The sequence below is a fragment of the Artemia sp. Qi Xiang Cuo genome, chromosome 5, assembly GCF_049724085.1.
Source record: "Artemia sp. Qi Xiang Cuo chromosome 5, ASM4972408v1, whole genome shotgun sequence".
NCBI lineage: Eukaryota > Metazoa > Arthropoda > Branchiopoda > Anostraca > Artemiidae > Artemia > Artemia sp. Qi Xiang Cuo.
Window position 1 is genome coordinate 37654992 of NC_142798.1, and position 26439 is coordinate 37681430.

At 36.3% G+C, this 26439-nt stretch overlaps 2 protein-coding genes across 4 annotated transcripts in view; one reads left to right on the forward strand and one right to left on the reverse strand.

The window, feature by feature from the left end:
• The window catches only part of LOC148952106 (set1/Ash2 histone methyltransferase complex subunit ASH2-like), a 102121-nt gene extending 93845 nt beyond the window's left edge, over nt 1-8276 (forward strand). The window contains exons 9-10 of the mRNA XM_089088847.1: nt 636-887; nt 8122-8276. Of these exons, the coding sequence (XP_088944973.1) occupies nt 636-887; nt 8122-8220 (351 nt within the window). The 3' untranslated portion in view covers nt 8221-8276. The remainder of the gene's footprint in view (nt 1-635; nt 888-8121) is intronic.
• Nucleotides 8277-10524: 2248 nt separating this feature from the next.
• LOC148952107 (YTH domain-containing family protein 2-like) overlaps nt 10525-26439 on the reverse strand; it is a 99515-nt gene continuing 83600 nt past the window's right edge. For all 3 annotated transcript variants that reach the window (XM_089089549.1, XM_089089548.1, XM_089089550.1), the window contains one exon: nt 10525-11245. In XM_089089549.1, coding sequence (XP_088945675.1) covers nt 11084-11245 — 162 coding nt within the window. In that variant the 3' untranslated portion in view covers nt 10525-11083. The remainder of the gene's footprint in view (nt 11246-26439) is intronic.

A 26439-nucleotide genomic window follows, 5' to 3' on the forward strand; every position in this document is an offset into this window, starting at 1 on the left:
AGGTTTAAAAGGATAGCAACCCCCATCATATACGCACTAATTTCTTTTCGTTTTAAGTTTTAATGCTGCTCCTTACTTTCAGTTTAAAAAACCTTTTTTTTTAATTTAATTTCTATACAAAACTGTTACTTCCTTTGTTGGCTGGCATTATTTTTTGGCGGCTGTCTCATCATCTTTGGCTTCATACCACAAAAAATGTATTTTGGAAAAGAATTTCAGTAACATTACACAGAACTTAGGACTATATCTTGGCTCCTAGGGGGAGGACACACTAGTCATGTTAGTGACCATAGGTAATAGACCGGTGCATTGCTTGCTCTTTTTTTGCTTCAGTGTTGTATTCACAGGAGGCCGTTCCAGCTGGTGATCATAATTCCCGCTCCCCCCCCCCTAAAAATATTACGCGGGGCTTTTTAAATATTTGAGGGCCACTTAGAGTCATACAGCTTACTCGCAATATCTCCCGATCAAGCATTTAGTCAACACTCATAATACAATCAAGGAATAAACCACCCTAAGGGGTGAATCTATTAGTGAGCGGGTTGTAAATGGGCATGTTTCAAATTCGCCTGGTCTGTGTCTTCAATGTTAAGAATTTAAGTAGATTAACCTTAACAGTCAATTTTCTTTTCCAGCCTCTAGTCAAATTTAAAAGCTACCTGTATTACGAAGAAAAAGATGGCACTGCCGAAGCATTAAAGCAAGTTAAACCAATGGCAAAAAGCAAAATTTTATTCTTCAAAAATGGAGTTTGTCAAGGAGAAGCTTTTACCGACATCAATGATGGAACCTACTATCCCTGTATTTCGTTGTTCAAATCTGCCACTGTCTCTGTTAATTTTGGACCGAATTTTAAGCATCCTCCAGAGGGATACGACTTTAAACCCGTAAGTATACAGGAGAAACAACTAGAAGTGCAGTACAACTAGACGTGCATGATCTGCTTGTTAGAAATAGAGAAAATCATGAAGTTAGATTCTTTGTTATTTTTTCATACCTTTTCAAAAAAACAAGTACAAAATTGAGCAAGGTCTGCTGTGTAAAAAGAATGCTTTTGTCAGTTATTCCAAAGCAGTTCCTATGGTAACAACAAACAAACTGTGCCATAAAGTTTTTTAATACTTTTGAGCTTGTTTAAGTTCCTGAAAATTGAAAGCACAGACTAGCGTTAATTACCTCTGAAAGCAAAACCATTATTTAAAACACGTTTGAAATAGTACTGCATGCAGTATATATATATATTTTGAATATGTTAAATTTAATGAAAGAAAGATTAACATGGCTAGACTGCGTTTTACAGATGAAGGATGAAGCCAAAGAATGAGGTTAACTAATCAAGTTAACAATGTAATAATCTATGCAGAATAATTTTGCAATTACTCGAATATAATTTATGATAACCTTGTCAGGTCTATGGTTTTAAGCTAGGGGTTGGTACAGTTTATGTTTTGGACCAAAACTGAAATGGCAAAAATTGGCAGTTAAATAACGGAACAGAATCTGAAACGGGCAAAAAAATAAACAGTGAAATCCGTTTATCTTTTTCCTTCTTTTTTTTACTTGAAAACAGAAACGACTTCTTTCTTTAAAAAAACAGCCGTTTTAACAAACATTTCCATTTTTTTCAGTTTCTTAGGGTTTATAAGAGTAAACTAAACATTTACTTACTGATATTTTAATTAAAAAGACCAAATAATCAAAAGACGACATAAATTAAAATGTATCACATCAAAACGTTGGTAGTTCAAGTGACTTTGCAGTCATTGGTAAGAACAGCTTTGGCGTAAAAGCACTACACAGCAATGTTAAATGCATTCTCACTGGGTACTCAAGTTGCAGCCACTAAGAGGTGCATCCATGCATTTTCACATAACTCAGGATTAGTGTAAAAGTACAGGTACTCCACAATTCTAGCAGATCAGAATGATTTTTTCCTAATCCTTGTCTCTGATTCACGAAGACAGGAACTGTCTTGTCGTATGCCCCAATAATATTTAATAAATAGGAGTTAAACCCTAATATATGATTAAATCGCTTATATTTTTCGCATTTTTCCTGGAAGAGTTCATCTGTAGCCTAGTCGTATCGAGAAACTCAGCAAGCAAGCAGTTTTCGTGATCAAGAATCTCTGGGGATCTATTTTGTTTAATCCCTGCCTTAGTAAGAGTGACGTCAATTGGGACAGGCATGGAGCTTGGTTGGATTTGAGCAGATTCTTCTTATACTTCTCTGTTTGGAAATGAACTGCTGGACAACCAAGGAGATTGACCGACGAGCTGAATCTCTCTCTCTCTCTCTCTCTCTCTCTCTCTCTCTCTCTCTCTCTCTCTCTCTCTCTCTCTCTCTCTCTCTCTCTCTCTCTCTCTCTCTCTCTCTCTCTCTCTCTCTCTCTCTCGCATCATATCAAACTTGGGCCTGACTGAAAAACATTTCCTGAGTTGAATAGCTAATAGTTTCTTAATAGTTTCTTCAGGCCATTGATCAACTCAGCCGTATATTATTATCTTGAAAGTATAAAAAAAAATATATATCTCTTGATCATCAAGAAAACAAAATCCTTTGATTATCAGCACAACTTTGCTTACCTAAACATAATTATGCCCTCTAGCTATCACTGTTACCTATTTGATCCGTGAAGAACCTCAGTGACAGCTTCCATGATGAACTACTCTTTGCTATGGAGTTCGAATTCTCTGATTTTAGAGTCACGAAGGTTTCGGTAAAAGAAGTCGCCCAGTGGCTCTTTTCGGGCACAATATATTTCCATCATAGTAAGGGTGCTGTTTCGTCGAACGTTCATGTCTTTTATGATGGATGGACTAAGATTATGAGTTTTGCAGATAGCTACAGAAATATCACGAAATTTGAAAGATACTTTCAGGATTCGAACTAGCATTCACATTTATGCCAGTACTGCTTCCACTGTCAATGCTTTACGAGAGACCCTCTTTGTCTATGTACTGACTTCTCATTATCGTTATCAAGGTCTGGATTATTTAATTCTGAGGTGTCATCATCATTGTTGCAGTCAGTGTACCCACTTTCTTCAATGCCAGCATCTTCTACAATCAGTTCAAACAAGTCATCTGTGTTGTCACCAGATTCTGAACTGAATCTGGAATCACTTACAAGCAGATCACTCACTGACACTGCCTGGTTTCTGCATTCACACAACTTTAGGGCATAAGTCACCTCATGGCGCAGGTTGTTTTCAAAACATAAGCTTCTCTAATGTCACCGTCTCTGACTACTTCTACTGGATTAGCTCCTGAATCAGTAATTATAAGTAAGACTTTTCATAAAATTCTGAACTTCTAGAGGCTACTACAAATTGCACAAATAATGTTGGCGCTAGTGAGAGCAACTCAAAGTCTCTTAAAGTCAAGGATTCTGAGCAACAAAGTGAGCTTGCCATCAATACTTTTCATTACGTAATGAGCTCTAGAAACCCACACCTTTATGAGTTGAGCCCAGAGCTACTTAACCTTCCTTTTCGTTTCTGTAATTAGATGTCTTGTAATAGTACGAGTAGAGAGGCCAGCAAGACCTCCTGTTAGTTTCGAGATTAGAGCCTGTACTCCTGTTTTTTAAATATTGAAATAAAAAGCTTGTCGGTGCTAATCTTTTTGCTACACAACTTATCAGCTTCAGCTACTGCTGCTTTATTGTCTTCAAAAACTTTGTATCACTTTTCTTGTTTGCAGTGCCTTTAACTTGATTTGGGGTGGTCTGGAATGACATGTTCGGCATGCTGAGCTGAAGCAAGGCTGTAGAATGTGGCTTCTTGGGAACATCACTTGGTTGAAGTTGCTTAGTCATTGGGTGATTTACAAACGATTTTGCGAACCCCTTCGTTGGCTTCACATCTTTTCTGAAGTAAATACAGATAATTGCAGCTGTCCCTTATCCCTGGTCCCATGTTGCTTGCAGAACTTAACTTTTTTTTATGGAGGGTCTACTTTAAGTTCAGAGTCAGAACTTAACGAAACGTATGATGTCATATTTGATGCCGTTTATGACAGCATGTGTATCAGTACATGCAATTCATATTATTTTTAAGTGCATGTAGCAGTACGGGTTTAGTTACTCCTGTGATTACAAATAAAAGTACAAAAAAAACAATTCAAACAAAAAAAGCACTTCTTTTACAGTGTATAATTATATTCCAGAAGCAAGCAGCATCTGGAATAAATTCTTATTCTTAGTCATATTCTTAGGGGACCTCCCCCAGGCCACTCAGTGCGTCCCCAGGTGACGGATAGGGGAACGTCCTACAGATATGTAGGATACCTTCATAGAAGGCGCGTACCTAGGGGGGACCTAGTTCCTGGGGGTCCATAATTGAAACTGGGACACCCTCGCCCGGGGGTCTGAAATACAGGCGGAGGAGGAGGAAGGCCCCTCTGATGTACACCATGCAGGATCCACTGGCGTGTGGACATGTCCCGGCGGTTACACACCTTCCCCCAGCAATGGGAAAAATTCCTCGGCGTCGCAGACCACCAAACGGGAGGATCCCTTCCTAGAGGAACAACTGTGAAGGTCACACGATCCAGCTGCATGGGAAATGGCCTCTGCTAAGGGTAGAGAGGAGTGGCTTACCGCTACCCTGACAAATTAGCCATGAAACTCCTTCTCTTAAATATAAATGATGAAAATGGCGAATAAGAAAGTAAGAACTCGTGCTACCGCGTCCGGGGTAACCAACGGTATGAGACCAAGAATTGCAAATTGCGAGAATGACATTGTTGATAATGATAATAATGAAAATGATTTTGTTACAACGTACGGGGCAGCCGACGATCATTTATCCGATTTGACGACTCTCCAGTCAGAGAAGACTTCGTTTATCCTGAACCCAAAAACATATCTCTCACTAGGAACGCTAAACGTACGCACATTAGCCAAACCAGGAAAAAGGGAACTAGTCCTAAACGAGATGAACCGTTACCGCTGGGACATCCTTGGACTATCTGAGACTCACCTTTCCTCCACTGGAATAGAAAGAATGGTGTCGGTTTCCTACTCTCCAAGCGATCCAAACAGTCTCTTCTTCCCGTCCATCCTGTCTCTGAACGTATTATCACCATTCGTCTGAAAGGATCCATTGCCAACATGACCATAATCCAAGTTTACCCCCCAGTTTCGTTCCGGAATAACCAAGAAGCCGAAGAATTCTACAGCCAGCTCTAACACACCGTTGACACTGCTCCCAAGAAAGATGTTCTGTACGTGATTGGGGACTTCAACGCCATTGTCGAACATTCAAATGATGGACTTGAAGACGTTATGGGCAAGTTCGGGCATGGGTGGTAGAACCACAGGGGTGAAGTGCTCATCGACTTTTGTAGGGATAACGGAATTTTCATAAAGAACACCATGCTCTGTCATAGAGAACAAAGGAGAGTTACTTGGAGATCCCCTGACAGCCTCACTGCAAACATGATTGATTACATACTTGTCTGCAAGCGATGGAAATCATCAGTACTGAACACAGTCTCCATAGCCGGTGGTGACTTCGACTCGGACCACGTTCTAGTCATGTCTGAGCTCCGTTTGCGCATTCGGAAGCCCCAACAGCCTAAGAAAAGCTTACCAAAATATCGTGTCAACCTACTGAACAACATAGAATCAAGGAACAGGTATAAAACAGCACTCTCAAACAAGTTGTCGAGAATCCAACCCATGGAGGCTCCAGCAGCAGAAGAAATTGACCGATTGGTCGACGAAAGTGCATCCATCATCAGAGAAACTGCTTGTAAAATCCTGGGAATTCAGACCCATTCGGATAAACCGTGGATCACCCCCGAAATTATTGATCTATGTGTGTAGAAGCGCGCCCATGCTAACAACGTAGATCGACAAGCAAGGACGAGTACAAGAGATTGAAGCGCCTAGTAGAAAAGAAAATCCGGCAAGCTCTACGACACTACGTCAATGACAAATGTCGTGAGTGTGAAGAAGCCTTTCAAAATGGTAATATCCACTTCGTGTACAAGAAAGTCCGTGAACTGTCAAAAAAGAAATCCTCAGCCGCTCCTACAGGGTTAGATAAACACGGGCTCCCAATCACGAACACCGAGGGAAAATGAGAACGATGGAAGGATCAATTCAGTGAAAAACTGAACCTCACAATAACGCCCGACCCGAACATCTCATTCGAATGGAAATTCAAAGTTCTAATGATCTTTTTAAGTGACCAAAAAATTGGAGGGCAACTAGGCCCCCTTCCACGCCTTTTTTTCGGAAAATTGTCCGATTAAAATTTGAGATAGCCATTTGGTTCAGCATAGTTGAAAGGCCAAATAACTATGTCTTTGGGCATATCGTGACCCTCCTAGAGCCCCTGGGATAGGTCTAAGTTACAAAATTTGCCTATTGTTTACGTATAGCATTTGTTATTGGGAAGTATGCATACATTTTTTTTTGGGGGGGGGGATTATTTCTCGGGGAAAAGTTTCCATGGAGAGCATAGCTCCCAGGGTGAACCTTTCAGGGTATATTCTACGCAGGGGGAATGTGTCAAAATTCCAAAGTAAAATGCGTCTTATATTTTGCTTCCTCTTTGCTATTTCAATTTTATGTTTGGAGATATTCAGGGTAATTGTCCAGGGTAAATTTCACCAGGATTGTGAATTGCCTAGAGAATAAATCCTTAGGGAAGAGGGTTTTTTTCCGTGGAGTTGCCACATTTCCTGGCATTATTTAAAAAACGATCAGAAATTAAATTAAAAAAACAAGTTTTTTCAACTGAAAGCAAGGAGTAACATTAAAACTTAAAACGAACATAAATTATTATGTATATGAGGGGGGGGGGTACTCCTCCACAACACCTTGCCCTTTACGCTAGTTTGAATTATGTCCCAATTTTTTAAGAACGACTCCTAATGTTCGTTTAAACACTGAAACACTATGTTCGTCTAATTAGAACAATAAGAAGCTTTTTTTTATAAAGTACTATAAACCTTTAGCGTAAAGAGCGAGGTGTTGTGGAGGAGTAACCCCCCTCATATACGTAATAATTTTTGTTCGTTTTAAGTTTTAATGTTGCTGCTTACTTTCAGTTTAAAAAACTTGTTTTTTTAAATTTATTATGAAAATAAGATGAAACACAATCGCCTCATGGGCAATCTTCCATTCTTTTCGTCTGATTAGCAAACTAAGGCAACCAAAATACTAGCCACACTAAAACCTGTTTTAAATTCCTGATTTTTCCTAATTTTTAACGCTAATTACGGTTGAGTAAGCTTCCTTTTAACCAATTCAAGCAGTAAGATTTATTTTTAATGTTCTTGGTATATATATGTTCTTGGTCCCGAAAATAGACAATCTCTTTCTAATACATCTTTGGCGAAACTTCATTGGAATTTATTATTCTTGTACTATATGAGGTGGTATCAAAGAGTCCTGAGTGTATTTGATGTGACTTCTGTACTGTTTATTTATAAGACATTCTCTAGGTTTATTAAGCGTGACCAAGGCCGTATCCAGGATTTTTTTTTTCGGGGGGTGTTTTACACAAGTATTTTTTTCGGGGGGGGGGTGCATAAAAAATTTGTTTATATCCATTTTTGTTACGCTTTTACGAATCAAACATTTCGGGGCGGGGGTTCAAATACCCTACCCTCCTGGGTACGGCCTTGATCCTGACCATAATAAATTTCTTAGCAAGATGGTGCCTTCAAATGAGCACCTGCTGCGTCCTGTTTACAGCCTGATTTTGTAATCTCTGAATAGTTTGGCGATAAAGGATGGCTGAGAAAAATCGAACTAGTTTTATTTAAAAGCTTTTATTTCTCCTTCACAAATTCAATGTTTCCCGTCGATCATATCTTCTATGATGCCTCAAAATGTCATTGGCAATGATAGATTTCTGATGTTAATTTGTTGTTTATAGGGACTACCCTTGTTAACGTAAAAGTCAATTGGGTGTTTCGACAATTAAAGGTAAAAAAAAGGCAGATAAAGTAAAATCGTCGAGCGAGCCAGATAGGCATGGGAATGATTTACGATTCTTCAAAACAGTTTCACCATCCCTTTCGGAATCTGCTATACACTGATCAAAACGTACTTAGTGGGAATTATATTTTTTTCCAATTTTTATCGGATTTTTTTTTTCAGGTTTCAAATCGAGCTGACGAAGGGATTGTCGAACAAGCTGTCGCAGATATGCTTTACCTTGTTGAGAATGAGGGAAAACTAAGGCTTGATATTTTTTAGACTATTCCTTCTCTTTTTTACATTTTTGTAAAAATATATTTCATCCATCAAGTTGATTTTTGATTCCTTTTCTTAAGGACGTGAAGATCGGGAATATATTTCTTGATCTACAATTCATGAAATTGTTCTTCTATCAAGCAAATAAAAAGACAATCAATAGAAAGAAAACATCAAAACAGAACTAGTAGAGGTGAAAATGACATAGAAATGGAAGAAGTGCCAAAAGGCAAATCAAAAACAAATGATGAAGTCACAGTTATTTTTTCTGGAGGTAAAAGAGAATTTAGGTTTGTTTAATTATATAATATCATCTTCAAATTTTTAATCTAGCAATAATTTTTTCTGTTCAATTCAGTAGACTTTGCCTGGTTTGGCTCAAATTCTACCAAACTTTCATTTGAATCCAATGAAAGGAATGGCAAAAGAAACATATCATACTGAAATTTAAATCTAAGATTTCTAAAATTAGAAATCTAAATACCGTAGTGTACGCACTTGTAGCCTAGATAATAGGTTGTAGTCATAGCAACAGCTACAACATAGTGCAACCTATATTTCGAATATATAATGAGGTGAGAGTACAAAAATACTGAAAAGGTAAGTACATTTTAAAGTATTTTTGACTCATCAATGTCACCGCTTAAGGTTAGAAATCCGAAAAGGGAGTTTTCTGTGGTCCAAACGTCCTGTGATCTGTTTTTGCAAGCCATTTGCGTTGATGATTTTGGAATTGTTTATTGATATGAAATGACACTGTAAATATCGTTATTGCACATTCAGACACTACCTTGATTAAAACTTCAAGTTTTCAATCATTTTATGAGCACGCTATTTGGGAATTCTGTAAAATTTATGTTGATCCCAGGCCTTAAAAAAAATCGATTGGGGTTGTTATTGTCTGCCTTGGGTAAGGTCTTGCTGTACTCTTTTAGATAAGGAAATTTTTGTTGATTTTGCCAGCACTTGCTGTTGATGTATTTGTTGGGGACAAATGAGTGATATAAATACTTTAAAAGGTCATTGATGAACTGCAGAGATCATCTTACAAAATAAACAGTAGAAGAAATTTTGGGGAACTTCGTCCCATGATAATCTTTAGGGACTATCAACGCTGCTAGAAGTGGAATTTGCTTTAATCCATAGTTAAAACCAAACAACTCCGTAATTGCATGGTATTATGGGCATCAAACAAGGTGGAGTCAGGATCTAAAAAAGCGGCAGTAGTACATTATCAAAGATAAAATGAGGGTTAAAGTCACTGACAACTCATAGTTACCTCAACAAATGTCTAGGTGAGGCTCTTCTTTCTCCTGTATGATACCAAAACAGTCTACCGTGGGTTTATAAATAAGGGGCATACCGAGTGTTACCTTAAGCTTTTACGCCATTTGCAAGAAGCCGTCTGGGAAAAAGGAGTGTAAAAATAAAGTCCTGGATCTTGCACTATCATCTCACATTTTGTCAAACTTCACTCGAAGTTTGTTGTGTCAGCAAAACACTACATTACGTTCCATTGCCACGGTAAAGGCCACCCTTCTTTTCTTTATTTCTTTCAAAAGATAAAAAAAATATTGGAAGAGGTTTGTTTTAGGCATCTAAAGAAGACAAAGGCAGAATTGCTTAATGATATGAAAATGACACTGTAAATATCCTTATATCAGCGCCTTGTGGATTAGAAAGGATGTCAGCACAAGTTTATAACAGCTAATGAAGAATACTTTGAAGGCGGTTGTACATAAGTTACAAGCAAATGATTAATTGTTTATTAAACTTTGTTAAAAGAAAAAAAAAAGATTCAATCCAATGAAGAAGAACAAAAAACTATTAAAAATCTTGGAACCAGCATGCTGCTAGAGTTGCCAATTTGTTTTCATCATCTATATAATATTCTATTATTGATATTATTATATTCTACTAACTTTACTATTGAAATGAAAGAACCAAATGACAAAAAGTGGATTAATTCAGCCAAAATACTGAAAAAAACAATTCAGCATTACGCCATCTTGACGCCTGAGATCTTGGACGAAAAAACCATAATTTTGTATATATTAGAATATAATTTAGCTCCCTTGCATAACTTTCTAAAAAGAAAAAAAAATGAATAGGAAATCGTTTACAAATGAATTACTCATGCAACGAATAGTCTTTGAATACATTTTGATTTTCAGTGTGTAGAAAGATAAGTTGGTCACTGCATACTTTTTTGAGAGAAATAATACACATGATATTTTATCATATCCAAAAAATATGTGAATTAACCTAAATTCTATTGGCTAATGTCAAAACAAAACACGAACAAAATTTTTAGCCACATCCAGAATAAAGCTGTATTTTTAAACTCAACATAATAGAGGATTGGCGCTATAAGACGTGGAAAATTCTGCACTTCTTAACAGCATGACAAAACAACAAATACATTTTCTTTTGACCAGGTTTCATCACAAGATGTCCGGAATTCAATTTTACACCAAAATTTAAATAAAATAATCCGTATGATTTCATACCACCACGTACAATCATTGTTTTTACTGACAGATCCAATTTGTCACCAGTTTCATCAAAATTCTCCATTAATTTAGTGCAGTGTTTATAACATACATTCATAATCGTACATTTAATTGTCTACAATATATCCATGATAATAAATGATTAGTTAATAGGGTAAAAGGAAAGAAGTTCAACACCACTAAGTATCTTGAGAAAGTTTTTCACTGTCACAAAAAAAGAAAAAAAAACACGTCTTTTTTCCACAGAGCTCCATTATAGTAGCTACTCACTAACTGTTTAATAGTAAATAATTCAAATAAACTCGCGAATCCTACAAGAAATAAGACATTCCGGGATGCGATTCAAATAACATTCACTGATTCCTGCCACCTCGGCGAGCCTGTTGTGGATTACGAGGGTAGTCTCGTTCACGTCTCTCCCCACGCTCGCGTGAATAACCGTCTCGTCCATCTTGGTCTTCTTGACGCTGATAGTCACGGGAACGCTGCCCATCACGGTCTCTATTTCCACGATCCTGAAAATGAATACAAATTATTTTCAAGAAATAACAAATCTTACAATTTGATTCAGCTATCAAACTCTAATAGAAATAAAGTTGAAGATTGCCTCCTGTTAAAAAACACTAAGTTGCAGCTTTCACTGCAACTATGATAACTAGAATTTCAGACATTTAAATTTTGCGTCCAACAAATATAAAAAGATTACAGGTGCTTGTCTCAAAAGAAAACTAACCAATTACATTCAGTTTTGGAAATTCTTTCATTGTAATTTAGAAAATTATCAAAATGGTCGATTTCCTCCCACCCCTCCCCGTCAAAATCTACTAGCATTGAGATCCATGAATAACAAGTAAGAAAAAAATACACTTGGCCACGGTTAGACCAGGTGGACCATCTTTCCTTTTATTGCACAATTTTCATGTACTAGAGGATTCTTTTTTGAATCACTGGAATAAAAAAGTGTCGAAGCCAAGAGTAAAGAGAAATACTACCTGAAATATCATAAATCATAGTGACAAATGTTTATTTTCTCTTCAAAGTGTATTACTTTTACCAGTCTTTTGTTGCATTTAAGTTCAGGGTCTATCTTACAGTTGACCATGATTCTTTTAACTGATTTATAAGCCACTTGCTTTAGTTTGATTGATTCCAAGCTGTGTAATCAACTTCAAATCTGGTGAAATACATTTTTAGGGGGCGTAAATTCCAGTAAAAAGGACACAGGAGAACCTCAATGTCAATTAATCCTCTTATAAGGAGTGCTGTCAGTATCATCAGATACTGACAAATTTTACATTTTCAACCTCGCAAAAAGTATATTGGACTACTATTCCTTGAAAAGTAAGAGAGTTTTCCCTAAAAACTGCAATTCCTTGCCAAGGCAGAATTCACTGTTTCAAAGATCGCTCGGGATCACAATGCAAAAGAAGAAGAAGAAATAAACTGGATGCTTAAGCTAATATTTTTGTGAATGTAGGTGAAACGTGACTGGAATTTCTTTGCTTCGTGTCGTGGAATGAATGGTTGTGATGGAATTGATGGCAACATTAAATAACAAATTTCGTGCCAGCTTATAAAGGCTATTCTCTAATACAGTCCTTTATGAGTGGGCTGATAAGTCTTTAATTAATATCAAAGTAGTTATGGGCGAATTCCATAGGTGATATTAAGAGAAAATTTTATGGGTGCCTCAAGGGCCGTTTCGAGAACGCCATTACTATTCCATGAACTCAGTCGTTTCACAGTTTCAGGCCTACAGGTCCAAAGTTATAGTGCGTATTGTACCACGTTTGCGTACTAGCTTAACAAGATAGTAATTTACTATGCTGCAATTAAATTTGGACAAGTGCTTATTGAACAACATGGACTTAGTTGTGTATGACTCTGCTTGATTGGTGGGGTTAGAACATCGAGGAAGATCGCGGTTGAGTTCAAGCAAAGTTTTGATACTCTAGTGGACCATCTTTGATTCTTTGTTGGACCCTGTGGACGATATCTGCATGGTATCGCCTTCAATTTTTTTAAAGACACTTCCAAAGCCCGAATCTTGTAGTCACCGTGAGAGAAACTTTAGTTTTTTAAGAGGCGCTCATTTGCATTATGACTAACAAAATTTCTGAAAACTTTGCAGATCACTAGCTGTTTACATGATGACTACAAGCATAGAATGAAAGATACTGGAATAGATGGATTCCATTTAAGACAAGAAAAGAAGATACATCGTTACTTTAGATTTTAAGCAGCATCCCACTTTCGGAAGTATTTGACATTTAATCCCTTTCTTGTCCATTCCATTGTTTTTCTCTCGAAGCCTATTCTCACTAACTCTGAAGCCATTGCGAAATTTGGGAATCATACTACGGAAAGTTACACAATCATAGAAACAAGGGAAAACGATCTTCGAAATGAAATGCACCAGAGGTAAAGTGGCACTACAGAGACACAGAGAGACTACTTGTATAAAAAAAAAGATCCCGTGACTAAAGAATCTTTTGTTCTTTTTACTGGCTTAACATTTCATACAAGAGAATCAAACGGGTCTTCAAATGGCAGAATTATATTTCTTCTCTTTCTGACATGCACTTCAGCAATAATGTGATTGGCTTACGAAAATGCGTCACAGACGTAAGCCAATGGCATTAAAGCACATATTTTACCCGAGAGTAATCTCTTTTTCTCTTCGATAGTGTTTAAAATGAAAATGTACGACTGGAATTTGCTGTGTTCCAGGTAATCCATATTCTACAGTTTAGAAGCTTAATTCTTGGATCACGATACCAACAGATGTTTTGGGGGTGCGAAAATGCCAAATTCGATTGCCTGTCATTTAAGTACACTACCTAAATGTGGTAATTGACGTTAAGACCTTTTGTATCCATTTCACTGCAATGCTGCCGACTATAAGCGCATTGTCACTAGATTTGAAGTTGCTCACACAACTTCGAATCAATCACTCCAAGGGAAGTAGTGGCTTATCAATCAGTTAAAAGTGTAACACACAAAGGAAGATGGACCTTCAACCGAAATGCTGTAATAGAAGATGTCAGATTCTGCTTATTTTCTTTTAGATTCTTGGGACTACGTCTAGGTGATAAGCTGAACAGATTAAAATCAATTCACTATCCTAGCTTGTAAGTTCGTATAGGTTTAGAAAATCTACTTTTTTGCTTAAGGGCTCACAAACTCGGTTGGCAAGCCTTATCTTTTAGGACTACCGAAGTGTCAAGAGAAAATACTAAATTTGGATTTTTTTCGGAAAGCCACATCTTTTAATATTATCAAACTTTGGTAATAAAAAAAAAACAAAAAAACAAACAAACGTACCCAAAAAACTTTCGACTTTAAAAGTCAGTTTAGAAAACCAGAGCAGGCGACCAAATGCACGTCTCAAGACCATTCTTACAGATACATTTACTGTACCCTATTGCAATGTCGGTGGTCTCCAATTCAAGTTGGATCACCTTCAGCACATGATAAATGCTCTGATGAAACCATGGAAAAAATACTCTCGTTGTCACTGTCCCGAAGGCAGCGCTAGGCGTATCCCCCCTCAAAAAAAACTCTCCCAGCGGAAAATTCCCTCCCCCAATCTCACCAGGATAATTTCGGACATTCATGAGAAGGGAAATTGAATGTTCTACACACCTGTTTGAGCCAGAGGCAATGCTATAGCGTTGCCTACGCTGAACAGCCATAAGGCTTCAGCGTATTATTTTTTATTTATTAATTTTTTTCCCAGAAAACGGTTAAAAGTGATTCGAGGGCAACCAGCCCCCCTCCCCACGCCTTTTCCCCCCAAACACATCCGATCAAAAAATTTGAGATAGCCATTTTGTTAAAAAATAGTCATGTTGCTCTAAAAGGTCAAATAACCATGCCTCTGGGGTTAAAAACTCCACTTCAGGCCACAGGGTCAAGGGCTGTAAGTTATGCAAGTTGCCCATTCTTAAGATTAATTATAAAAAAAAAACTTTCTGAAAAAGAAGTTTTCAAAACAAAAAACAAGTCATATTAAACTTAAGACTAGCAGAAATAAATTCCTATAATAATTAAAACTGAAAACGACCAGAAATTACTATTAAAGAATAAATGAAACCCATTACGAACAGAAACTAAATAAACAATCATAGCAACGAACACACAACAGGTATTAATATAAATGAACAAATAAATCTTAAAAATGGGTAAAACTTAAACTGAATATTCAGATCATACTTAAAACAAACAAAAATCTCTACAAACAAGAATTTGGCTACTGCCCCTTTCCCCCTCCCCTACCTGTAAAAGTCTAAAGCCTACTGAGTCCTTTGCTTTTTATTAAAAACTAGATGTGTCTTGAACAGTCCTTGCAAAGAACTAATAAAATTAAACTTAATATTTGATATATAATGATATTAATTGCTGAAAGCTCAACAATTCAAGACTTTATTTCACTTCAATTTTCATTTTTATTTAGGAACTACTAATGGAATTTCGTTGAAAATTTCAGGGAAGGTTGAGGGGTGTTCTCAATCAAAACATCTAATTAGAACTATAAATTAGAATAGGATATTTTAATTCTTACCCCAGAGACATGAAAAACTGGAAACATTCATTATAGGGGAAAAAAAGTTTGGCAATAAAAAAAGAACAGAAATTAATTAGAAAAATTAACAAACCATAACAAATTAATTAACAAAAGAACATTCCACTCCTAGGTGGTTTAAGGCACTCATACCCCTTCCCCACTCTGCAGCAACCAACAGACACTCCTTCATAATGGCTGATGCGAAATTATACCTTACTGTACACAATTTCATCAAACATAACTTGAATCAACTTGGTCACTACAAGGACAATAATACTCCCTCCCCCTCCGCACCAATAATAAAGGCATAGACCAAAAATATACGTGGGAAACAAGAAGGATTAGACAACAAGTCCCAAGACCAATTTAATTTTCATCTTAACTAATTTTCGATGAGGCTAGAAAATTAGACCATTGAAACGTACTCCTTTAGGCATCTTACCCCATACACTAAGATCTACCGCCCGTCCTTAATAATACATCACTGCATTATGAAGCAAATTGCTTCAGTTAAATAATAAATTAAAATAAACGCCAAAAATATTTTTATGCAATACGAAGGGAGGTGTCACCTTGCAGCACCCTTTTGGAAATTGGTATATAATACCTCTTGATTTCCAGGAATATTTCTGGCCTACGCTGTTATTGTGAAAGTAAAGTGTAATATTAAACCCTAAAATGTGTAGGATTTCCAGTTTAGGAGGGCAGCTATCCCCTCCTCATCCCAACTCCCTCTCATGGTTGTAGGAGCTTTGGAGGATACTCATTCGGTAGGAAATTGAGAGTCCTAGTTCTTTTTTATAAGTCGAAAGTGATTCGAGACCAACCAGCCCCTGTCTTAAAACTGTTTTTGATATCTGGTTCTTTTGTTACCCCTTAGGACATCTGATCGACATTTTTGAGGTATCAATTTTGTATTTTTGTTTTCTGAGGCTGCTCAATTTGGCGAGTGGAGGAATTTTCCAGGGGGGGGGGGGCTCCCCTGACGACAGATGCTGACCACAATTGTTTAGGATATTATCACCCAATCAGCCTCCTATCCTGCGTAGGAGAATGTGTATGAGAGCGCCATAAATACATCTTTTTATTAGTACCTCGAGGCACATTAGCTGTAGGCTTACACATAAAACAGTTTTCGTAGAAGCAATCTACGTTAGACTGTCTCATTGCACAGGATCAAGAGTGGGTTGAGCTTCTGTCCCAAGGGCGCAACTATCACTTTTTCTCTTTTGTCATCGCAGAAGTGTTTGACCGCGTATGACAAAAGAGGCTTCTATGTAAAATGAAAGCCCGTGGAGTTGATGGTCGGCTATCTAAAGTGCTCGCTGACTCTTTGTCAACTTTCATTACAAATTATTCTTGACAGTGACATTACAAATGTTATTACGAGTCTTCCAAGACAGGGTTGCCACCGGTGACACTTTAGTGTCACTTTTGACACTTTTTTTTTAAATGGCACTTTTCGGGTCACCTGACACTATTAGGACAATTCTTAGCAAAAAGTGGCACTTTTTTTGCTAAGTAGCACTATTTTATAAAAAAAGAATTTTTTAAGACAAAAAACTGGAAGGTAAACTTTCAATGTAGATATGCATCGATATCCCTGTTCTTTCAGTTAAGATTCTTATCTTAACTCCGGGCGCGGCAATTATTGGATGCAAGACCAGGGTTGCCACCCTGGCCTGGAAGAATTTACTAAATCTGAGAGGAAAAGTTTACTAAATCGAATCTGTTTTTACTAAATGCTCAAAAAAAATTTGTGCAGCTACCGCGGCACGCGCACCATCAAGCATCGATTTTTACTATAGGAGGATAATCAATAGGATTTCCACAATCTCTTTTCCTTTTTTCTTCTTTTTTTTCTTTTCCTCTTTTCTTTCGTGCTCATAGTATGATTGAAAATTCTGGAAACCTGTAAGTTCAAAAACCCTTTTTTTTTATTTGGATGTACTACTGGATAGGCTTCATATTCCAGATGCGGTGTATCCAAAACATCAAACAAAAGTCTGGAATCTTAGATTCTGGAAATCCTGCTGGTGAAGCCCGGCTTTAAATTTATCAATGGTCTTCAGGTCATAAGGATATATTCAGTTCAGGATATATTGAAAAATTAAAAAACAATCAACGAAGAAAAACAGCTACAACTCATATTCACGAAGCAATTCAGACGATGAAATGCTTAGAATCTGAGGTGTTTTTGAAACTGACAGCTTTTGAAATTCGTCCCCAAGTTTCCGTTTTTAGGTTTTAAATCTAAACCCTTCAAATTTGCATTTTTAAGAGGAAATGTGCCGCTTTTAGAACACTAATTGGGCTGGTCTTTAGATAAGGGAAAGGCTACTTATAAGGATTTCTGGCAAATATTCAAGCAATTAATTTAGGATTTTTTTTTTTAACGGATTTTTTCTGGCTTCTCTCTCGTTTATATTCAAGGGAATCAAAAACCAATACAATCTATGTCACTTCAAAACGGAAATCAAGTAGTTGGCTACCGGTTTAGTTGTAATAATATGTAAATTGAAAAGTGCGCCTCAAATTGGACTAGGCCTGCAAAGAAAAAGAAAACTTATAGGCTAATACACAATAATTAGTTTTAGAAAAAATAACATTGTGTCAATAGTCTTCATGTCTGGCAAAGCCTACAAATTAACAAGTAAGAAGAAAAATATGTAGTCTCAATTAAAAAAAAGTCGCACTTAAAAGGCTTTAGTCGTCCTCGGCCTCATCTGAATTTAAAGTACCCGTTAGTGTCGAATTCTGACTGAAGGGGTCTACTTGTTTCCATTTCTTGATAGCCCGAGTCAAATTGCTGGGGATCACCCAGTCATGTACTCCACTTGAAGACCTGAGAACAAGTTGCTTCGTTTTCATAAGGGACGAAACACTCGTGACATTTAGCCTATTCTGGTTTTTAGTTTTGATGACCGACAAAATCAAGAACTGTATCTCTGCCCCAGTACTTGAATGGGGCTGCACAGAGTCAGAAAGAATTTGGGCAAGTATGGAAAAAGTTCGTTTCCAGCAGCGTCTTTAAATAGGGACAAGGCTAACTAACAAGCGTCACAGCTGTTATGAGAGTCTGGAAAAATTTTCTGAAAACAAATTAAGCCGACATGCCAGTCCTGGTTTTAAATAGTTTGCCTTTCAAAGTGAGTATCAAGAAGAAGTCGAGAGAAAAGTAGAGATTTTTAAGCGTCAAGGTTGACGCGAAATCACAAAAATGTGAGTAATAGTAGGCATAATATCTAACATAATTGAAATAAGATTTTTTAATGAATGGACCCTTTTTTTTTCCCTGAATTCATGGAAAATAACGAAAGTTTTGTTAACTACAAATCATGACTTTTAACTAGATTTTTGGAAATTGAATAGATCCTCTAAATTTACCAGATTTTTTTTACTAGATCTAGTAAAATCCTACTGACGGCGGCAACGCTGTCCAATAATCTTTCTCTGTTGTGAAAAACGTAAACGTGTTTGTATCTATCTGTGTGTGAGGAACTTGTATATTCATATTCTTATCACTGAGGAGCAAAGATCACCCAGTGATTTTCGGTATGAAATACTTGGTTATAGAGAGGACAGAGACAGATATTTAACTAAAATGTGGTGGAGAAGCCTTCAATTTTTTTCAGTTGTTTAGTTCAACTATTTTGTGTTGTTGCAATAATTTGTATGCTCATAGACGATAAGTCAGTCAAGCGGTTTGCAATTCTTGAATTCAATTTTTATGTTTTATTAGTTGAGGGTTAACTTCAATTCAAAGAAGAAAAGAGCAAGCAAAGCTTAGAGTGTATTTTCGCGCCACTATGTTAATAGCTGTTACTATATTAACCTGTCACTGGACCAGTGAGTGCTTAGCTTTACGCGTCTTTTCAATGATTTATGTGACTGGAGCTCTTGAATCCCAGTGATTCAAAATCTCACTGGTGACATCACACAACGACTCAGCAACGCAAAAACATCCACTATGCTCACTGGTATCCCATAACAATGTCTAGTGACCTCGTCAGTGACTGGGCCAGTGACGCAATATGACCAGTGACTGGGCCAGAGATGCGCTATATCAAGTCTCTTCACACTTTTCATATTTCTTTCTTTAAGTATCGGCAGTGCGAAAATAAATAATCATGCATAAATATACTTTTAAAAACAAAATTTGTACCAAAACTTTCATGGAGATTAATTAAATGCTCCCATTAGCAAATCGCAATCACTTTTAACTTTTTTTTTCTTTCTTAAATGTGTTCTGAATAATAACATCCATTGAATGTGTACACACTTCCTTCTTTTTGTCATATCACTCCCACTAATGTCGTATTACAGAGGACCTTTCACGCTGATGCTCTAAATGCTCGTTTTTTATCATATAGGTGCTTTCATATTGATACTTAAAATTCTAGTTAACTGTTCCTATGCCCTTGTCCCTGGAGACATCTTATAGAAAAATTTACTGGGAGTGGCGAGAGTTCTCGTGAAACTTATTCTATTCAGGTTGTGATAAACAGATTAGATCATATAGCTGTCTTATTGTTTTTCCACTAGTTTTTGCCAAATAAATTATTTGAAAAACTTAGGGCCTGAACCACTATTAGTTGTGTTTATCATAGGGTCATCAATAGCTACGATCTATGTTCGTGGCATTCTCTACAGCATTTTCGAAAAAAAAGAATTTTCAAGCACCTGAATGCACTTTAATAATCCAGATAGTCTATTTTTTGGAAAAACTGGTAGAAAAACTATAAATGTAGACGAGTATTTATGTCTCTTTTTTCTGTTTATCAAAAGAAAAAAAAAATGAAGGTTTTTCCTCTTTTCTTTTTCCGTTCCTTTTTCACACTATGAAAAAAGACTGCTCAGAAAAAAAGAGAAGAAAGTACTTTGTGGAACGAGTTCCCATTTTATACAGTAAGCACCATTTGCGTTTTAGCGGATTTTAGGAGGGGGGCTGAAAGGTTGGCAAGAGCGGAAGTGCTGCACAAAGCCGGAAATCAGCACCGACTAAGTAAAATCAAAATTTATTTTTTATAGTTGATAGATGGCATTAGATCTGAAATTTCATGGATATGGGAAACCACACGGGGGGGGGGATCGCAAGCGGATTGGCCAAAATTGTCAATTTGAAAAGCTTATCGAGATGTGCGCATGTGACGCGAAGCATCGCTAGCGGCAAATTTTTGGAAAATGACACTTTATACAAAATTGACACTATTTTGCTAACCAAAGTTTCACCAAAAAAACCGGCTGAGTGGCAACCCTGTTCCAAGGAAGTAATCTTGGACCAACTATTTTCCTGGTGTTTATAAACAACATAGAGGATAAAATTGTGATAAAACCTCACCACTTTACTTATGAAACGACAACGCTGATCTGCATAGGATGGGACGAGGATTCCACCGTATTCCACAAGAAACTTCCGACCGACTTGGAAAAATTTAGATGTGGGGCATATCACCTTCAGTACATCAAAAATAAAAGAGCTTCTCATTTCGAAAGCGTAAAATGTAAAGACTCATCCCGACTTTATCTTCAAAGGAGTGATAATGAAAAAGATTAGATATACTACGCCTTCTTGGGGTCAACTTTTCTTTAGGTCTTACCACGGTATATAAATTATAAGGTAGTATGATCTTTCCCTATCTCACCAATTATAAAAACCCGGACCGAGGTGCGAGTGCTCCAGAGAACGTAGAAACATACGCGACATTAGATCTTTTCACGGGTAGACAAGCCAGATTTCTTTTGAACGCGAAACTTGGCTTCAGGGTTGGAACACTAAATTTTAAAGAAACTAATTTTAAATTAATTTATTCCAATACATATATAGAAATCGCTAATTAGTTGTGTACTGTTATTATTATATGTTTTTAGAAATTACAAGCAGGTTACGAAGTTTCGAGTTGGTTTCAAAGGCATTTTGAGAAAGTTTGTGCCAAAATACGTGTTCCAGGGTAACTGGACCGCTGATGGCAGATCAAATGAGAGGAGCTGTTAGTAGAGAGGGGGGTTCTACTCCGAACGGGAGTCCATATATGGGCATAGAGTCCCTGGGGAGAACACGTGGTTAATGGGTTCTACTCCGAACGGGAGTCCATATATGGACATAGAGTCCCTGGGGAGAACACGTGGTTAATGGGTTCTACTCCGAACGGGAGTCCATATATGGGCATAGAGTCCCTAGGGAGAACACGTGGTAATGTCACTCTTGACGGGGCACCATATATCGGCATAGACTCCCGAGGGAGAACACGTGGTAAAGACAGTCAAGAAGAGGCACCAAAGTTGGGCGTTGAATCACCAGGGAGTAAGATAGAAAAATCAAAGTGTGAACCGGACCACATTTTTCCAAGGTCGATTGTATTTCTGAGACTTTGATTAAATAATAATTAGGTCATATATAACCCTATCTGAAATTCATGACGGGAGACCATACATGGGCATAGAATGACGTAATAGACTAGGAAAGTTGGATATCTGATAAATTGATTAAATAATCGGTAGAACCATATCAGGAGGTAGTGAAGGGGCACCAACGCTAGGCATAGAGTCCCTAGGAAGAACACGTGGTAATGTCAGTCGTGACGAGGCATCAAATATGGGCATGGAATCCCCAGTGAGAATGATTGCATAATCAAAGCGTGTCAATGACCTCTTTTTTCCAAGGTCGATTGGATTTCTGAGAAATTGGTTACATAATCAGTAGAACCCTATCAGAAGGTCATGACGGGAGTCCATACATGGGCATAGAATGACGTAATCGACTAGGACAGTTGGAAATATGATAAATTGATTAAATAATCGGTAGAACCATATCAGGAGGTCGTGACGGGGCACCAAATATAGGCATAGAGTCCCTAGGGAGAACACGTGGTAAAGACAGTCGTGACGGGGCACCAAATATGGGCATGGAATCACCAGGGAGAAAGATAGTGTAATCAAAGCGTGTCAATGACCTCTTTTTTCCAAGGTCGATTGGATTTCTGAGAAATTGATTACATAATCAGTAGACCCCTATCAGAAGGTCATGACGGGAGACCATACATGGGAATAGAATGACTTAATCGACTAAGACATTTGGAAATCTGATATATTGATTAAATAATAGATAGAACTATCTAAGGAGGTCGTGAGGGGGGTACATGTATGTACACAGAAGGACGTAATTGACTTGGAAAATGGATTTTTGAGAAATTGATTAAATAATGAGTAGAACCCTATCAGAACATCATGACAGGAGTCCATACATGGGCACAGAATGACGTAATCGACTAGGACAGTTGGAATATTTCAGTAGTGTTTTGTTGCGGTTTACCTTGTCACAGTTACATTCTCTTGATTTTTCAAAGATCATTTTCGATGTCTTTCGTTGAAATGCAAGAGTTGGATTATTTCACTAGTGTTTTGTCGTGGTTTGCCTTGTCACAGTTACATTCTCTTGATTTTTCAAAGTTTATTTTGAATTTTTTTCATTGAAATGCAAGAGTTGGAATATTTCAGTAGTGTTTTGTTGTGGTTTACCTTGTCACAGTTACACTCTCTCGGTTTTTCAAAGTTCATTTGAATTTCTTTCGTTGAAATGCAATGGTTGTATTATTTCAGTAGTGTTTTGTTGTGGTTTACCTTGTCACAGTTACATTTTCTCGATTTTTCAAAGTTCATTTGAATTTCTTTCGTTGAAATGCAAGAGTTTGATTATTTCAGTAGTGTTATTTTGTGGTTTACCGTGTCATACTTAAATTCTCTCGATTTTTCAAAGTTCATTTTGAATTTCTTTCATTGAAATGCAAGAGTTGGAATATTTCAGTAGTGTTTTGTTGTGGCTTACCTTGTCACAGTTACATTCTCTAGATTTTTCAAAGATCATTTTCGATTTCTTTCGTTGAAATGCAAGAGTTGGAATATTTCAGTAGTGTTATGTCGTGGTTTACTTTGTCACAGTTACATTCTCTTGATTTTTCAAAGTTCATTTGAATTTCTTTCATTGAAATGCAAGGGTTGGATTATTTTAGTAGTGTTTTGTCATAGTTTACCTTGACACAGTTACATTCTCTTGAGTTTTCAAAGTTCATTTTGAATTTCTTTCATTGAAATGCAAGAGTTGGAATATATCAATAGTGTTTTGTTGTGGTTTACCTTGTCACAGTTACATTCTCTCGATTTTTCAAAGTTCATTTTGAATTTCTTTCGTTGAAATGCAAGAGTTGGATTATTTCAGTAGTGTTTTGTCATGGTTTACCTTGTCACAGTTACATTCTCTTGATTTTTCAAAGTTCATTTTGAATTTCTTTCATGAAATGCAAGAGTTGGATTATTTCAGTTTTCGTGGTTTACCATGTCACAGTTACATTCTATTGATTTTTCAAAGTTCATTTGAATTTATTTCGTTGAAATGCAGGAGTTGGATTATTTCAGTAGTGTTATGTCGTGATTTACTTTATCGCAATTACATTCTCTTGATTTTTCAAAGTTCATATTGAATTTCTTTCGTTGAAATGCAAGAGTTGGAATATTTCAGTAGTCTTTTGTCATGGTTTACCTTGTCACAGTTACATTCTTTGATTTTTAAAAGTTAATTTTGAATTTCTTTCGTTGAAATGCAAGAGTTGGATTATTTCAGTACTGGTTTGTTGTGGTTTACTTTGTCACAGTTACATTCTCTCGATTTTTCAAAGTTCATTTTGAATTTAATTCATTGAAATGCAAGAGTTGGATTATTTCAGTACTGGTTTGTTGTGGTTTACAATTTCACAGTTACATTCTCTTGTTTTTTCAAAGTTCATTTTGAATTTCTTTCATTGAAATGCAAGATTTGGAATATTTCAGTAGTGTTTTGTCGTGGTTTACATTATCACAGTTACATTCTATTGATTTTTCAAAGTTCATTTTGAATTTCATTCATTGAAATGCAAGAGTTGGAATATTTCAGTAGTGTTATGTCGTGGTTTACTTTGTCACAGTTACATTCTCTTGATTTTTCAAAGTTCATTTGAATTTATTTCCGTGGAATTCAAGGGTTGGAATATTTCAGTAGTGTTTTGTTGAGGCTTACCTAGTCACAGTTACATTCTATTGATTTTTCAAAGTTCATTTTGAATTTCTTTCGTTGAAATGCAAGAGTTGGATTATTTCACTAGTGTTTTGTAGTGGTTTACCTTGTCACAGATACATTCTCTTGATTTTTCAAAGTTCATTTTGAATTTCTTTCATTGAAATGCAAGAGTTTGAATATTTCAATAGTGGTTTGTTGTGGTTTGCCTTGTCACTGTTACATTCTCTTGATTTTTCCTAGTTCATTTTGAATTTATTTCATTGAAATGCAAGATTTGGAATATTTCACTAGTGTTTTGTTGTGGTTTACTTTGTCACAGTTACATTCTCTTGATTTTTCAAAGTTCATTTTGAATTTCTTTCATTGAAATGCAAGAGTTAGAATATTTCAGTAGTGTTTTGTCGTGGTTTACCTTATCACAGTTACATTCTCTTGATTTTTCAAATTTCATTTTGAATTTCATTCATTGAAATGCAAGAGTTGGAATATTTCAGTAGTGTTATGTCTTGGTTTACTTTGTCACAGTTACATTCTCTTGATTTTTCAAAGTTAATTTGAATTTCTTTCCTTGAAATGCAAGAGTTGGATTATTTCAGTAGTGTTTTGTTGCGGCTTACCTAGTCACAGTTACATTCTCTTGATTTTTCGAAGTTCATTTTGAATTTCTTTCGTTGAAATGCAAGAGTTGGATTATTTCACTAGTGTTTTGTCGTGGTTTACCTTGTCACAGATACATTCTCTTGATTTTTCAAAGTTCATTTTGAATTTCTTTCGATGAAATGCAAGAGTTGGATTATTTCAGTAGTGTTTTGTTGTGGTTTACCGTGTCACAGTTACATTTTCTTGATTTTTCTAAGTTCATTTTGAATTTCTTTCGTTGAAATGCAAGAGTTGGATTATTTCAGTAGTGTTTTGTCGTGGTTTACCTTGTCAAAGATACATTCTCATGATTTTTCAAAGTTCATTTTGAATTTCATTCATTGAAATGCAAGAGTTGGAATATTTCAGTAGTGTTTTGTTGTGGTTTACCGTGTCACAGTTACATTCTCTTGATTTTTCAAAGTTCATTTTGAATTTCTTTCCCTGAAATGCAAGGGTTGGAATATTTCAGTAGTGTTTTGATGTGGCTTACTTTGTCACAGTTACATTCTCTTGATTTTTCAAAGTTCATTTTGAATTTCTTTCGTTGAAATGCAAGAGTTGGATTATTTCAGGAGTGTTTTGTTGTGGTTTACCGTATCAGTTACATTATCTTGATTTTTCAAAGATCATTTTGAATTTCTTTCGTTGAAATGCAAGAGTTGGAATATTTCAGTAGTGTTTTGTTGTGGCTTACTTTGTCACAGTTACATTCTATTGATTTTTCAAAGTTCATTTTGAATTTCGTTCATTGAAATGCAAGAGTTGGAATATTTCAGTAGTGTTTTGTCGTGGTTTACTTTGTCACAGTTACATTCTGTTGATTTTTCAAAGTTCATTTTGAATTTCTTTCATTGAAATGCAAGAGTTGGAATATTTCAGTAGTGTTTTGTTGTGGTTTACTTAGTCACAGTTACATTCTCTTGATTTCTCAAAGTTCATTTTGAATTTCTTTCATTGAAATGCAAGAGTTTGAATATTTCAATAGTGTTTTGTTGTGGTTTACCTTGTCACAGTTACATTCTCTCGATTTTTCAAAGTTCATTTTGAATTTCTTTCGCTGAAATGCAAGAGTTGGATTATTTCAGTAGTGTTTTGTTGTGGTTTATCGTGTCACAGTTACATTTTCTTGATTTTTCAAAGTTCATTTTGAATTTCTTTCGTTGAAATGCAAGAGTTGGATTATTTCACTAGTGTTTTGTCGTGGTTTACCTTGTCAAAGATACATTCTCATGATTTTTCAAAGTTCATTTTGAATTTCATTCATTGAAATGCAAGAGTTGGATTATTTCAGTAGTGTTTTGTTGTGGTTTACCGTGTCACAGTTACATTCTCTTGATTTTTCAAAGTTCATTTTGAATTTCTTTCCTTGAAATGCAAGGGTTGGAATATTTCAGTAGTGTTTTGATGTGGCTTACTTTGTCACAGTTACATTTTCTTGATTTTTCAAAGTT